Source organism: Musca vetustissima, unplaced genomic scaffold (assembly GCF_032173495.1).
Source record: "Musca vetustissima isolate MV318-11 ecotype Yass unplaced genomic scaffold, APGP_CSIRO_Mvet_v1 utg2693, whole genome shotgun sequence".
NCBI classification, from domain to species: Eukaryota; Metazoa; Arthropoda; class Insecta; order Diptera; family Muscidae; genus Musca; species Musca vetustissima.
This window is the reverse complement of record NW_026879596.1, coordinates 207249-223360: the sequence shown is the minus strand read 5'-3', so window position 1 is coordinate 223360 and position 16112 is coordinate 207249. Positions and strand designations below refer to the sequence as shown.

At 34.8% G+C, this 16112-nt stretch overlaps 2 protein-coding genes across 2 annotated transcripts; one reads left to right on the top strand and one right to left on the bottom strand.

Annotated features, from left to right (window-relative positions):
- Positions 1 to 354: 354 nt before the first annotated feature.
- Positions 355 to 6397, bottom strand: LOC133324584 (uncharacterized). Its single transcript, XM_061533424.1, has 3 exons — positions 6329 to 6397; positions 767 to 890; positions 355 to 572 (listed from the first exon to the last, which is right to left on the bottom strand). Exons 1-3 carry the CDS (start codon positions 6395 to 6397, stop codon positions 355 to 357), a joined length of 411 nt encoding a protein of 136 aa, XP_061389408.1.
- Positions 6398 to 11526: 5129 nt separating this feature from the next.
- On the top strand, positions 11527 to 12826 carry LOC133324578 (microsomal glutathione S-transferase 1-like). Its single transcript, XM_061533418.1, has 3 exons — positions 11527 to 11661; positions 12432 to 12511; positions 12583 to 12826. Exons 1-3 carry the CDS (start codon positions 11527 to 11529, stop codon positions 12824 to 12826), a joined length of 459 nt encoding a protein of 152 aa, XP_061389402.1.
- Positions 12827 to 16112: the final 3286 nt, after the last annotated feature.

Here is a 16112-nt window from a genome sequence, read left to right as displayed (position 1 = left end):
AAAATAAACTACGACGCAAAAATGGCATTAGAATTGATTTATTACTTACCCCTACCCCTTCATTTCGCTCGACACTCACTCACACATGCAACCACCTCTAAGGGATGAATTCCAAAAAAAAAAAAAGAATTTTTCTACACATTTTTTTATTTTAACATCAAAACATATTTTTTATTATTATTATTTTTAGCATTTACTTACATTGCAAAAAAAAAAAGAAAAATAAAAATTAAAATTAAAACGCACACACACTCACATCATTATTATTGTATAAAAAAAAATGAAGGTAATTTTTAAAATTAATGGAAATTATTATTGGCAGTTAAATGGTTGATTGTTGTTGTTTCGTCTCGTCTATTTGTCACGAAATGTAAAAATGGCATCAAATCCGAACAGCACCCCATTCACAATGGCCAGTGAGGCTTTGATCAACGCTAAATCTCGTGTCCTCGTTCGGAAGGAATATTCCCATGCCTCAATGACGAAAACACCCGATGCTATGAACAGAGCACAGCCCATAATGCTAAAGAAAATATCAATGCGTCGATGAATGTGGGCACGCATCATGGCGCCTAAAAGTAGGCAATGCAATTTGAATTATTTTGATTAATAGATTTTCATTAAAGAAGAAATCAATAAATAATGAAAAAATTGAAAAGTGGATTTATATTAATTATTATTTAATGAATTAGCCAAAAATTTGGAATATTCCAAAAATTGTGCATTTGAATCTCATCATGTGACCTTTTTGGAAAAAAGTACTCACCTACAAATACACCAACTAAAACAATGATATAACCGCTAAAAGATCCTGTCGCCAATAGGGATGTGGCTATGTCACGATCATCGAAACTGTAGTAATGCAAAACTAAGCATGCTATGGCAAAGCCCTGGAAATACGGGACAACAAATAGACATATTAAAAATGTGAATTTTAAAAGAATATATTTTTCTGGGACCTGCAAATTTTGAAAGAATAAAGTGAAAACATGAGAGTTTTGTGTGGATCTATAAGAAGCCTGGATTTTTACATTTCCATGTGCATTTCCAAGGTGCAAAGTATATTAAATTTGGCGTTCAGTTTGCAACATCTCGAAATATTCACCGGAGACCCTCTTAATTTTTTATATAGTTTTGAACAGAATAAAATTATGTATAATCGAAATATTTAGGACAGACCTTTGAAAATGTTCACATAGCATATATTATATTGTAAGTTATATAGGTCCACTTTTTGGTATAGTCTATAAAGCGGTAACCTGTCCTCCTTTGGTATTTACACCCTTCATAAGTTTGTAACAGGCCAAAGGAAACGAAAGAGAGCCATGGCTCCTTTTGAGAATATGCACAGAATCAGTTTCCGAATTGATTTATGCATGTCGGTCCGCCCATCTCTCTGTCCATGTTAAATTTTAAACAAAGTACAGGTCGCATTTATGATCCGAATTGAATGAAATTTGGTATAGCTCATTTATTTGCCACAAGGACGAACCCTTTTGAAATTGGGAAAAATCGGTTCAGATTAAGATATAGCTCCCATATATATTTTCGTCCGATTTAAGGTAAATGGTGTAGCAAAGTCCCTATATATCTTTGGATTTGCACGAAATTTGGCATATCGTACTGAATTGAGTCTTGAATGACGTGTTATAAGTCTCGTGAAAATCAGCTCAGATTTAGATATATCTCTCATATATATATATTTTTGTCCGATTTTATGTAAATAGTTTACAGAAGTCCCTATATTTCTTTCGATTTGCACGAAATTTGGTATAGCATACTGAATTGAGTCTAGAATGATCTGTATTCAGTCTCGTAAAAATCAGCTCAGATTTTGATATAGCTTACATGTATATTTTCGTCCGCTTCTATGTTAATGGAGCATTAAAGTCCCTACAATTCATTCGATTTGCACGAAACTTGACATAGTGTACTGAATTGAGTCTAGAATGGTGTTTCCTAAGTCTCGTGAAAAGCCTCTGTATATCTTTCGATTTGCACGAAATTTGGTATAGAATACTGAATTAAGTATAGAATGATGTGTGTTAATTTTCATGCAAATCGGTTCAGATTTAGATATAGCTCCCATATATATTTTCATTCGAGTTTAAGCAAATGGTTCGCAAATGTCCCTATATATATTTTCGTTCGCAAATGTCCCTATATATATTTTCGATTTGCACGAAATTTGGCATAGTGTACTGAATTGAGATTAGAATTGTGTGGGTTAGGTTTCGTGAAAATCGGCACAGATTTAGATATAGCTCCCATAGTGTACCAAAGTTCCTATACATCTTTAGATTTGCACGAAATTTGACGCAGCGTACTGAATTAAGTCTAGAATGATGTCTGCTAAGTCTCATGAAAATCGGCTCAGATTTAAATATGTTAATGGTGCACCTATATTTAATTTAGTTCGATTGCATGTCGATGATCCTCTGAAGATAGTATGTCTGTTCTATGGGCAAGACATTTCATGCATGTGGTGAAGGATCGGCCCTGTCTGACTTTTAAACATTCCTTACTGGTTTTTAATTGATGCATTTTTTCACCGAAGTGTACTGTTTCGATTTCTTCAATCCTCGCTTCTGTATGTCACATTTTTACAGAAAATTTAAGAAATAGTTCCATGTTTTGAAATAGGCTCTATTGAAGGTATCACCCAAAATTTCCCAACGAAGTGGTTGAAATTAAGCCTTACGGATTCTTTGAGCGTAAAAACATTTTTACGTTTACATATTTTTTGACATAGCCGCCAAATAAAGGCCCAGCCTATTTTTGTTTTTTAAAAAAATTTAGGCGTATTTCCCGGCCGAATTGACGATATTCTTGGCTATTGGAATGTTAACAACATATTTACAACTTATTGTCTACATAGACAAGGTCAAGGTCTTGGATCCATTTTCGGTATTTTATTTTAAATATTTTTCTACAAAAATTGTTTCTCAGCCTCCAAGAACTCAGAATGTTGTTGTTTTTATAGGATTCTAAATCCCATATCTTTGTAGTCTATCATTTATGTTAGAACTTTTCAAAAAAAAATCGGGGTCCAAAACATACACCCATCAATGGATACACCCCATAATCTTTAAAATAATACCCACTGATCGAAAAAAAATCTGATCGTCACTAATGGCTATTGGGGTATGTATGATACGGTAAAAATGTGTCTTATCAAAATATTAGTTTTAGAACCCGTGTTTCATCGGACCAAATCTGTTTCAGACAATTTAGTGTCGATTAACAAATATCCGTCTATCTGTCTGGCTTATAAATCAAAAATTGAGCGAAATTAATGTCCGATTTGAGCCAAACTTTGTACAGCCTATTATCTTTACCAAGCCTAAATCAAGTTCGAAGGTGGGATCCATTAGTTCTCTACTTTTGGCAACTCCCGCAGAAATGGTCACTACTTCTGGTACCTCCCACACAAATGGTAAAAATTTTCAATAATCTGAAATCGCCAATATAAGGCGAATAAAATGTCAGTATGGGACTAAAATTTACAAAACATATTGCATCTGCCATAAATAGATTGAGTCAGAAGGTGGGACTCGTCGGAACAAACGGTCAATTCTTTTAAAATTTGCAAATAAAATTTTAAGCAAATTGAATAACCTAACATTAAATCCGAAACCTCTTTAATAAAAAAAAACTGTATATCATTCCGAAGATCTCTGCAAACCACAGGCTGAGGGTATACATCTGTCTGCAACACCGACAGACCCTTTTTTCCTTGTTTTTATATATTTTCTCAAGATATAATTAAAAAAACACACTTTAAAAAATATTAAAAAAAAAATCCGTAAAAAAAAGTTACCCCAGTTTTTCTTAAGAGTTTCTCGAGTTTTTAAGAAATCGCTGTTAAACCTAGAACATATACTCAGATCTCCAAAAAAAATTTTTTTTGGTCTCCAAAAATATACGTATTTTTGATTCGAACCTTCAGATAGTATGGTAAATATATATTTTACACGTTGTTTTTGGCCTCAACAATATTTTTTTTTTAAATTTCCACACCTATGGTGGTTTCTCAAAAAATATTCATAACCAGTGAGCGGAGCAGTATAGTCGGACGGGGCCGACCATATGATACCCTACACAACTTCCACGAAAATCTAACTTTCTGTGATACTAAATTCTGAGATTGGACAATATTTCGCGATATTTGCACCCTCTTGATCGACTAGAGGCCAACAAACACCTTTCACCAGGTGTTGTGTTGTGATGTTCGGCTTTCAATTATGGCCTATAGATCAACTCGAAAAAACAAAAAAATTAAGTTTTCGGTCCACTTCATCCCAAAATTATTATCTGATCATCACCGAAAATTATAGGCGTTGTATTTGCCCATAACTGGAACCTCATGGAACAATTCAAATCGATCAGCGCTATATTTCCGCCCTAATAATAATATATTAATACGTAAGCACCTGTAAATATTTACGTGTAACTCCCACATCCAGGTACATACAACAATATAATTGGTCTTAATTTAAAGGTCAACCACTCCTCGGGTATATGTTCTTCAGGGGTAAATATTTATGCCATAGAATACAAATTTTGTCATTTTTCACACAAAAGTCAGGGTCTATTTGACCCGCTAAAAATTGACCGATCTTTCTCCAAACAGGCATGCTTATTCTTTGGCCCGATCCGCTTCTCCATGCAAAATTTCACGATGTTCGGACCATTGTTGCGACCAGAAAAACCGACAAAAATTTAGTATTTGGTCCATTTCATCCCCTAAATATTAACCGATCTTTCCCAAAAACAATAGGGGTCTTCATTGGCCAGAACCCATCCTACATGCAAAATTTCGTGAAGATTGGTCCATAACTGTGGCCTGTATCGTGTTTACAAATTATAATGGACAAACGGACGGACGGACGGACACACATGTCTAGATCGACTCAGCTAGTCGAGATATGACGATCGGTATACTTAAAGGTGGGTCTAGGACCAATATTTCGCGGCGTTACAAACGTTTGGGGCTGCACAAAGCTATAATACTCTGACAACAAAGTTGTGTAGGGTATAAAAAAATTCACGCTTCTATTGGCGCCCAACATTTTTTTTTATTAAATCTTTGGTTGGTTCTTTAAAACACATGCCTTAATAAATCGACAATCCACGCTATCTCTAGTTCTCCAAAAATATTCTTTAAAAAATTAACGATTCCTCTAGCCCTCCAAAAAAAAATATTTATTAAAAAATCCTCTCTTCTCCTAGTCCTCCAAAAAATATTCTTTAATACATCCACACTTCGTCTAGTCCTTCATAAAAAAAAATCTTTACAAAATCTACGCTTCTACTGGTCCCTCAAAAATATTCCAAAAAAAAAAATCCACGCTTCTGCAGGTCTCTCTGAAAAATGTTCTTAAAAAATTCACATGTTTCTTCTAGTGCTCCAAAAACTATTATTGGAAAAATCCTCGCTTCTGTAGGTCATCCAAGAAATATTCTTTAAAAAATCCACGATTCTGCAGGTCCTTCTACAAATATTAAATAATACACGCTGACGATGGTCCTTCAAAAAATATTCTTTAAAATATTATTTTATAAATCCACGCTTGTGGGGCCTTAAAAACATTCTTTAAAAACTGCAGGCTTCTAAGGGACCCTCAAAATGCACTAAAACATCCTGTTGGTCTTTAAAAATCCACGCTTCTGTTGGTTCCACAAAATGCTTCTTTATGGTATATCTTGTAGTTTTTTTTTTATAAATTAACAAGTTTTTATTAAAAAAATTACCAATTCCAAAAATTTCACCACACCTATACGGCCACCGCGATCACCGTGTGACATTTTTTCAATAATGTTCTCAATTTGTTAATGTCCAATAAAAAATTATTAAAATTGATTTCAATTTTTTTAATTATTATTTTTATAAAATTTTTTATTGTTGAAATCACTTTATATCTTTAATATCCATATCCTTGTGTTTCCTGAATAAAGCTTCTCTTCATTATTATTTCACATTGTTTTTTTTCTATTATTTTTCGGTTATCCGGTTATTTCACTTTCACATTTACAACAAAAACTGAACTTCCGTTATCAACGTTTCGATCATCGTGATCGTTGAACCGTAACTGACAGCAGTCATTGAATTGCCGTGCGGAAAATGACCAAAATTATAATTTTGTTTTGTGTTTTGACATGAATTATGCAAATCTGTATGTAATTATGTATGTTATTTGTCCACAAAACAACAACAAGAACAACAACAACCAGATGCAATGACCACCGACCCACCCACCTATAATCGTTCTTGTCATATTATGAAATTATGAGAAGAGAAAAAAACAAAAAGCAATTAATTAATTACATGCAGAGCCAAAAGGAAATGATCGCTCATGACTGTGGCCAGGGGTCCGCAGACGACTTCTTGAGCCATGCTGTGTTTCAACTTGAATTTCAAATGAAAACCTATGCGGTTTGAAGATGAACTGATGGCCAGGCAGCATAAAATGTGCATATCAAAATATTGATCATACAAAAAAAAAAAACGGAGGAATGAAATGGAGAAAGAATGGGAAATATGATTTTTGCAGGGCCTTTCAGAGCTACTTGAAAAAAAAATATTCTTTAAAAAATCCACGCCTATGATGGTCATGGAAAAAATATTCTTTAAAAAATCCACGCCTATGATGGTCATGGAAAAAATATTCTTTAAAAAATCCACGCCTATGATGGTCATGGAAAAAATATTCTTTAAAAAATCCACGCATATGATGGTCATGGAAAAAATATTCTTTAAAAAATCCACGCCTATGATGGTCATGGAAAAACTATTCTTTAAAAAATCCACGCCTATGATGGTCATGGAAAAACTATTCTTTAAAAAATCCACGCCTATGATGGTCATGGAAAAAACATTCTTTAAAAAATCCACGCCTCTGTTGGTCGTTGCAAAAATATTCTTTAAAAAATCCACGCCTCTGTTGGTCGTTGCAAAAATATTCTTTAAAAAATCCACGCCTATGATGGTCATGGAAAAACTATTCTTTAAAAAATCCACGCCTATGATGGTCATGGAAAAAATATTCTTTAAAAAATCCACGCCTCTGTTGGTCGTAGCAAAAATATTCTTTAAAAAATCCACGCCTATAAATGGCCCTCAAAAAATATTCTTCTAAAAATTGTGTTCCTATTTTCGGCCCTTTTTATTGTTTTCGGAATATTTCTCTCTAAGTACAACCCTGCATTGTGTATCCCAACCTACACTAATGTAGATCAACAACCATAATAACAACAACTACAAAAAACATTATTAAAATTTTTACAAATTACGAACATAAATTCCATAATCCACTTTCCAGATGATTAAGTGGACAAAGGGAGGCCTTTTAAAGAGTTAATAGCAATAAGTGCTGCGCGATTACCCCTCCGCCCGCACTAGATTCCAAGAAAATTGTACAAAAAGTTGCCTACAGTTGGATGATAATCACTGCATAAATGCCAAAATATTATAATGAGATGATGATAATGGGGATGGGTATGGAAGCACATCGGACCCATTGACTCAGAAAAGTGTTGGGTGAGTAATGCAGTTTTAATTCATGGCGGGTAAAGGGTGTTGGGTGTTTGAGAATTTGTACTAAATTTCTAAGTAGATCTAGAGCACTAAAAAGGGGGGAAGAATAATTTGAAAATATTTGTTCTATTGTCAATTTCAGTGTGTTGGCATTCGTGTGTGTGACCGGCTTTTGAGTATCGACGTTGTAAACATAACCTAATTATTTTTGAAAATTATTAATAAACAAAACCACACGACAAGAAAACGATGTAAAAAACAATGATTTTTTTCGCAATTAAAGTGCGTTAGGAAAACTCATTGTCCAATTGTGGGTTTTAGGTCACGTTACAGTGGGTAGCATAGATTTAAAAATATGGACCAACAGAGCCGAGGATTTTTTGAAAAATATTTGTTGAGGGACCATCATATGCGTGGATTTATTAAAGAATATTTTTCGAAGGATCATCATATGCGTGGATTTCGTAAAGAAAAATTTTTGAGAGTCCGACAGAAGCGTGGATTTCGTAAAGAAAAATTTTTGAGGGTCCGACAGAAGCGTGGATTTCTTAAAGAATAATTTTTGAGGGTCCTACAGATGCGTGAATTACTTAATGAATATTTCTTGAGGGTCCCACAGAAGCGTGGATTTCTTAAAAAAATATTTTTTGAGGGACCATCATAGGCGTGGATTTCTGAAAAAATATTTCTTGAGCACCCACAGAAGCGTGGATTTCTTAAAGAATATTTTTTGAGGGTCCCAAAGAAGCGTGGAATTTTTAAGGAATATTTCTTGAGCACCGCACAGAAGTGTGGATTTCTAACAGAATATTTCTTAAGAACCCCACAGAAGTGTGGATTTCTAAAAGAATATTTCATGAGCACCTCACAGAAGCGTGGATCTCTTAAAGAATATTTCTTGAGCACCCCACAGAATATTTCTTGAGCACACCACAGGAGCGTGGATTTCTTAAAGAATATTTCTTGAGCACCCTACAGAAGCGTGGATTTCTTAAATAATATTTCTTGAGCACCCCCACAAAAGCGTGGATTTCTAGAAGTATATTTCATGAGCACCCCACAGAAGCGTGGATCTCTTAAAGAATATTTCTTGAGCACCCCACAGAAGCGTGGATCTCTTAAAGAATATTTCTTGAGCACCCCACAGAAGCGTGGATTTCTTAAAGAATATTTCTTGAGCACCCCACAGAAGCGTGGATTTCTTAAAGAATATTTCTTGAGCATCCCACGGAAGCGTGGATTTTTTAATCAATACTTCTTGAGCACTCCACAGAAGCGTTGATTTCTTAAAGAATATTTGAGGGTCCCGCAGAAGCGTGGATTTCTTAAAGAATATTTGAGGGTCCCGCAGAAGCGTAGATTTCTTAAAGAATATTTCTTGAGCATCCCACAGAGGCGTAGATTTCTTAAAGAATATTTCTTGAGGGTCCCACAGAAGTGTGGATTTCTTAAAGAATATTTCTTGAGCACCCCACAGAAGAGTGGATTTCTTAAAGAATATTTCTTGGGGGTCCCACAGAGGCGTAGATTTCCTAATGAATATTTCATGAGCACCCCACAGAAGCGTGGATTTCTTGAAGAATATTTCTTGAGTACCCCACAGAAGCGTGGATTTCTTAAAGAATATTTCTTGAGCATCCCACGGAAGCGTGGATTTTTTAATCAATACTTCTTGAGCACTCCACAGAAGCGTTGATTTCTTAAAGAATATTTGAGGGTCCCGCAGAAGCGTGGATTTCTTAAAGAATATTTGAGGGTCCCGCAGAAGCGTAGATTTCTTAAAGAATATTTCTTGAGCATCCCACAGAGGCGTAGATTTCTTAAAGAATATTTCTTGAGGGTCCCACAGAAGTGTGGATTTCTTAAAGAATATTTCTTGAGCACCCCACAGAAGCGTGGATTTCTTAAAGAATATTTCTTGAGTACCCCACAGAAGCGTGGATTTCTTAAAGAATAATTTTTCGAAGACCATCATAGGCGTGGATTTCTTAAAGAATATTTTTTCGAAGACCATCATAGGCGTGGATTTCTTAAAGAATATTTTTTCGAAGACCATCATAGGCGTGGATTTCTTAAATAATATTTTTTCGAAGACCATCATAGGCGTGGATTTCTTAAAGAATATTTTTTCGAAGACCATCATAGGCGTGGATTTCTTAAAGAATATTTTTTCGAAGACCATCATTGGCGTGGATTTCTTAAAGAATATTTTTTCGAAGACCATCATAGGCGTGGATTTCTTAAAGAATATTTTTTCGAAGACCATCATAGGCGTGGATTTCTTAAAGAATATTTTTCGAAGACCATCATAGGCGTGGATTTCTTAAAGAATATTTTTCGAAGACCATCATAGGCGTGGATTTCTTAAAGAATATTTTTTCGAAGACCATCATAGGCGTGGATTTCTTAAAGAATATTTTTTCGAAGACCATCATAGGCGTGGATTTCTTAAAGAATATTTTTTCGAAGACCATCATAGGCGTGGATTTCTTAAATAATATTTTTTCGAAGACCATCATAGGCGTGGATTTCTTAAAGAATATTTTTTCGAAGACCATCATAGGCGTGGATTTCTTAAAGAATATTTTTTCGAAGACCATCATTGGCGTGGATTTCTTAAAGAATATTTTTTCGAAGACCATCATAGGCGTGGATTTCTTAAAGAATATTTTTTCGAAGACCATCATAGGCGTGGATTTCTTAAAGAATATTTTTTCGAAGACCATCATAGGCGTGGATTTCTTAAATAATATTTTTTCGAAGACCATCATAGGCGTGGATTTCTTAAATAATATTTTTTAAAGAATATTTCTTAAAGAATATTTTTTGAGGGACCATCATAGGCGTGGATTTCTTAAAGAATATATTTTAAGGGACCATCATAGGCGTAGATTTCTTAAAGAATATATTTTGAGGGACCATCATAGGCGTGGATTTCTTAAAGAATATATTTTAAGGGACCGTAATAGGCGTGGATTTCTTAAAAAATATTTTTTGAGGGACCATCATAGGCGTGGATTTCTTAAAGAATATTTTTTGAGGGACCGTAATAGGCGTGGATTTCTTAAAGAATATTTTTTGAGGGACCGTAATAGGCGTGGATTTCTTAAAGAATATTTTTTGAGGGACCGTAATAGGCGTGGACTTCATAAAGAATATTTTTTGAGGGTTCCACAGAAGCGTGGATTTCTTAAAGAATATTTTTTTGAGGGACCATCATAGGCGTGGATTTCTTAAAGAATATTTTTTGAGGGACCGTAATATGCGTGGACTTCTTAAAGAATATTTTTTGAGAGACCATCATAGGCGTGGATTTCTTAAAGAATATTTTTTGAGGGTCCCACAGAATCATGGATTTCTTAAAAAATTTTTTTTAGGGTCCCACAGAATCATGGATTTCTTAAAAAAATTTTTTTAGGGTCCCACAGAAGCGTAGATTTTTTAAAGAATATTTCTTGAACACCCCACAGAAACGTGGATTTCTTGAAGAATATTTCTTGAGTACCCCACAGAAGCGTGGATTTCTTAAAGAATATTTCTTGAACACCCCACAGAGGCGTAGATTTCTTAAAGAATATTTCTTGGGCACCCCACAGAAGCGTGGATTTCTTAAAGAATATTTCTTGGACACAGAAGCGTGGATTTTTTAAAGAATATTTCTTGGACACAGAAGCGTGGATTTTTTAAAGAATATTTTCCTTTAGAATTCGCATATTCCCCTCGCTCTGTACCTTATGTCAATTGCCGATATTTATAGGAGATTGCTAATCCAATTTACCTGCTTACTTAATACTCTCTCTTAATTTTACATTGATCTATTCAGATTGTGAGCCAGACTTCCATTAATCTCTGACAATGGAATTTCTACAAATCAGAGAATCAAAAATATAATCAATTTCCGCAATGATGACTGTAACCAGTAGCAATTCACAAGTTCAATCGTTCGGATATACGCGTTAGCTAACATTTACAATATTCCACCCATAACGATGGCAAAAAATGCAACAGATTTATTGAATCTAGACAATGATGTGTTCCGGGCTTACATCTTTTGGTCGGGCATTTTGGTGTTGAAAATTTTGGCAATGGCCATATTGACCGGATTACAACGTTTCCGAACCGGGGTGAGTAAGGAAGGGAATTTTGAAAAAGAAAAATAAATAAATAAAAATTCTATATGGAGGACCTCAGATTTATAGAACCGAAAAATTATAAAATCGGAGTTAAAAAATGCCTGGATGTGAAGATGAATTTGTGTACTTCAAGTGTTTTCAAGAAATTTCGAATTTTATTCCTTCCTAACATTCCAAAGTTCAGATATAATAAATATGGATTGCATTGCAGGTTGCATTTCAATTAAATGATAGTTGTTTTTTATTTATTTTTTTCCATACTTCCTTGTCATTTAACTGCATCTAATTATTTTTAAACGCTCGATAATGATATGCATAAACTTATTGAATCACAACGTCATTTCAAGCTTGGCAGCAGGTATTTTCAGTTACTCTACGGAAAATGCATTCCAACCGGCATTATAACAAATTTACGCTCATAAAGAGAGAATCGAAGCTATAACAGTGGAACCTCAATTAAAAAAATATTTTCTTTTCTTTTTGGAAGGTCCAATGGTGATTTGGATTTTTAAGGTATATTTTTTGAGGAACCCATAGAGGCGTGAGAATATTTTTTGACCAACCCATAGAGGCGTGGATTTATAAAACGAACATTTTTTGACCAACCCATAGAGGCGTGGATTTATAAAACGAATATTTTTTGACCAACCCATAGAGGCGTGGATTTATAAAACGAATATTTTTTGACCAACTCATAGAGGCGTGGATTTATATAAATAATATTATTTAAAAATTTATGTATTTTATTCTCCCCTTTTCAGACTTTTGCCAATCCCGAAGATTGCCTATTCAAGCGAGACAAGGTCACCTATGACAATCCCTATGTGGAACGTGTACGCCGGTAAGTGTCTGGACAATATCTTTTATCTTTTTCGTTATTTTGAAAATAATATTTTTTTTCTTCTTTCCCAGATCCCATTTGAATGACCTGGAGAATATTCTACCCTTTTTCATTGCCGGCCTCCTGTACGTTCTTACCGATCCATCGGCAGTGGTGGCAATCAATTTATACCGTGCAATGGCCGCTGTTCGCATAATACACACATTGGTCTATGCTGTGGTTGTGGTGCCGCAACCTGCACGCTTTTTATCGTTCGGTGCAGGTTATCTGATCACCGGTTATATGGCATTTAAAATTTGTATCGAATTCCATTAGTTTTAGAATACTGAATACCATGTTAATTTTTTCATAAGATATAATAATTTGTGGGTGTGGATTTTGAACCCTTAAAGGGCTTTACTTCAATAAATAAGAAACATTTTTGAAAAATTTAATTAAAAATGGAATTTTAATTTTTTTTTTTTGGAATTTTGGAAAATTTTTTTATTTTTTTTTTTTTTTTTTGAATTTTATTTAAGGGAAATATTTAATAAGACGGCCCAGTCTATCATACCTATAACACCAAATGCTGCCCGAAACGTCATTCAGTTTGTCTCCCTCAAGAGGGTTAGAAAACTCGTATAACAGTATGCCGGTTTATATAACAGTTCGCTCTCTTTGCCAATTTTCCACAAAACAAAACAATTTGTTTTTGTTATCGCCTAGATCTGACATGCATATTCGCATATGTTCGGAAATTATGACAACAAATAAGCTATCAACACGTCACCATTGCCGGTATCAGAGGCGTTCCACCAAGAAGTGGTCACGAAATCTTGTCATTGGATTTTTTAGATATTATATTTGGATATTTTAATACATAATTTTGGAAATATTTTCCAAGCGTAGATTTTTTAAACCAGTGAGCGGAGCAGTATAGTCGGACGGGGCCGACCATACGATACCCTACACAACTACCACGGAATTCTAACTTTCTGCGGAAGTTTACTCCGATGTTTACTCGTGCTATTGCATCCTCTTGCCCGATTAGAGGTCAACAGAACCTTTTCCTTGCATTTTCGAATATTCAGTAAAGCCCTTCTAATTACTTGTCCAGATTCCCTTCACGGTGGGTTGTGTTGTGATGTTCGGATATTATTCGACTCGAAAACACGCAAAAAAATAAGTTTTCGGTCCATTTCATCTCAAAATTTTAATCTGATCATCACCGAAAATTAAAAGCGTTGTCCTTGACCACAACTGGAACTTCATGAAAAATTTCAAAGCGATCAGCGCTATATTCCCGTTCTCTAATCTGGTAATGGGTTACTAAATAATATCTGAATACGTAAGCACCTGTACATATTTGAGTGTAGCTCCCACATCCGAGTACATACGACAATATAATTGGTATCAATTTAAAGGTCAACCACTCCTCTTGGATATACTATCAACTTCTCGGCCCAATGTCCTTCAGAGGAAAATATATACGCTATAGAATACAAATTTTGTCATTTTTCACACAAAAGTCAGGGTCCATTTGACCCGCTAAATATTGACCGATCTTTATCAAAACTGGCATGATTATTCTTTGGCCCAATCCCCTTCTCCATGTAAAAATTGGAGATGTTTGGGCCATAATTGCGGCCTCTGGAGCGACCAGAAAACCCGACAAAAATTAAGTATTTGGTCCATTTCATCCCCTAAATATTAACCGATCTTTACCAAAAACAATAGGGGTCTTCATTGGCCAGAACCCATCCTACATGCAAAATTTCGTGAAGATTGGTCCATAGATGTGGCCTGTATCGTGTTTACAAATTATAATGGACAGACGGACCCAACCTACTATGAGAAAGCAAAGAAAAAGAAAGCCAAACCCCCCTAATGTTGACGAACCCCCACAAACGTATAAAGGACCACGATCTGCGAATCTTCACATGGAATGTGCGCACGTTGTACAGAACAGGCGCAGTTCTCGCTTTGGCGGTGATTGGCGGAGAAGAAGATACCCCAGAACCAATATGATATGATGGTATAGAGTGTATACCACCTAGCTAAGATGAAGTCATAAATGCAATTAATCGGCTCAAGAACAATAAGGCAGCAGGAGTCGTTGGGCTGCCAGCCGAACTATTCAAGACTAATGGTCAGATTTCTTTTGGAGAGATTAGTTTTTATTTGGAGACAATAATTTTTATACCCTCCACCATAGTATGGAGGGTATATTAATTTTGTCATTCCGTTTGTAACACATCGAAATATTCATTTCCGACCCTATAAAGTATATATATTCTTGATCAAGGTAAAATTCTAAGACGATCTAGCCATGTCCGTCAGTCTGTCCCTCCGTCCGTCCGTCTGTTGTAATCACGATATCTTCTGAAGGAATCTTAATTCCTTCAGAGCTGGGGAGCTGAAATTTTGCATAGAGTCGTCTTTTGTCTTGAGGCAGGTCAAGTTCGAAGATGGGATATATCGGTCCACGTTTAGGCATAGCTCCCATATAACAGTACCCCCCAATATTCGGTATTTTGGGGTTCTTGAGCACGTTTTTCAACCGAATACGCTGAAATTTTGTACATTGGGTTCCAAATGTCTCCACAAAAAATTATAAATATAGGTCCATTTTTCTGGTAGCACCCATATAACGGTACCTCCTAATTTTCAGTATTTTTGGGGTTTTGATCGTATTTTTCCACCGAATTGGCTGCAATTTAGTATTTAGAGTTCTTAATAGGTACCAAATCTCTCCACGAAAAATTATAAATATAGGTCCATTTTTTCGGATAGCCCTCATATAAGGGTACCCCCAAATTTTCGGTATTTTGGGGTTTTTGAGTGCGCTTTTCAACCGAATTCGCTGCAATTTGGTATTATGAAGTCGTATATGGTAACAAATCTCTCTACCAAAAATTTTAAATATTCGACCCTTTATGGGGTCGTCCCCATATAACCTCCTTTTTTATAGTAAAATAGTTATATGATTTTTTTAATTATTTTTGGAGAGATAACCAAAACGTAAACTGAAAAAAATGTTTTGAAAAAATTACCCATGGAATTTTTAACTAATTTTTTGAAGATATTACGGACTACAATATTACTTATATTAATTTTAAAAAATCATTTTTTTTGGAGACATAGTCTAACTGCGGATTTTTTATAAATTATTTTTGGAGAGATTATCATTGTAAGAATTTTTTAAAGATTATCCAAACATGAATTTAAAAAAATGGAAAACTTATTATTCCAGATTCAAAGCTTGCAATTTTTCAAAATTATTTTCGGATATTTTAAAAATAAGTGAATAATTTTATACCTAATTTATTATGGAATGCCTCATTTGCCCCCAAATTTCCATTGGTCTCCAAAGAATGAGAGCCCAACTAGAAACAACAAAATATACGTTACAATAATGAGAAGACCCCACGACACACATTCGGAAAAAAAGTGAGAGCGACGTTTCTCACTGAAATACTATTCATGTCATGCCATTGAGCGTTGAGAATATGCCGGTCCCGCCATTGAAAATAAAAAAACAGAGATAACGACAAACGACGACACAAAACGCACCAACAAAAGAATGCTGACCAAAAAAAAAATTTATAAAAATTTAGTGAAG

What these genes read in the sequence shown, in the direction of transcription:
- LOC133324584 (XM_061533424.1), bottom strand. Translation starts at nt 6,397, where the DNA reads ATGGCTCAAGAAGTCGTCTGCGGACCCCTGGCCACAGTCATGAGCGAT. An exon ending in ATTTCCTTTTGGCTCTGCAT is followed by an intron (nt 891 to 6,328) that starts GTAATTAATTAA and finishes CCGTATTTCCAG; the next exon opens with GGCTTTGCCATAGCATGCTT. An exon ending in TTTAGTTGGTGTATTTGTAG is followed by an intron (nt 573 to 766) that starts GTGAGTACTTTT and finishes GCCTACTTTTAG; the next exon opens with GCGCCATGATGCGTGCCCAC.
- LOC133324578 (XM_061533418.1), top strand. Translation starts at nt 11,527, where the DNA reads ATGGCAAAAAATGCAACAGATTTATTGAATCTAGACAATGATGTGTTC. An exon ending in TACAACGTTTCCGAACCGGG is followed by an intron (nt 11,662 to 12,431) that starts GTGAGTAAGGAA and finishes TCCCCTTTTCAG; the next exon opens with ACTTTTGCCAATCCCGAAGA. An exon ending in TATGTGGAACGTGTACGCCG is followed by an intron (nt 12,512 to 12,582) that starts GTAAGTGTCTGG and finishes CTTCTTTCCCAG; the next exon opens with ATCCCATTTGAATGACCTGG.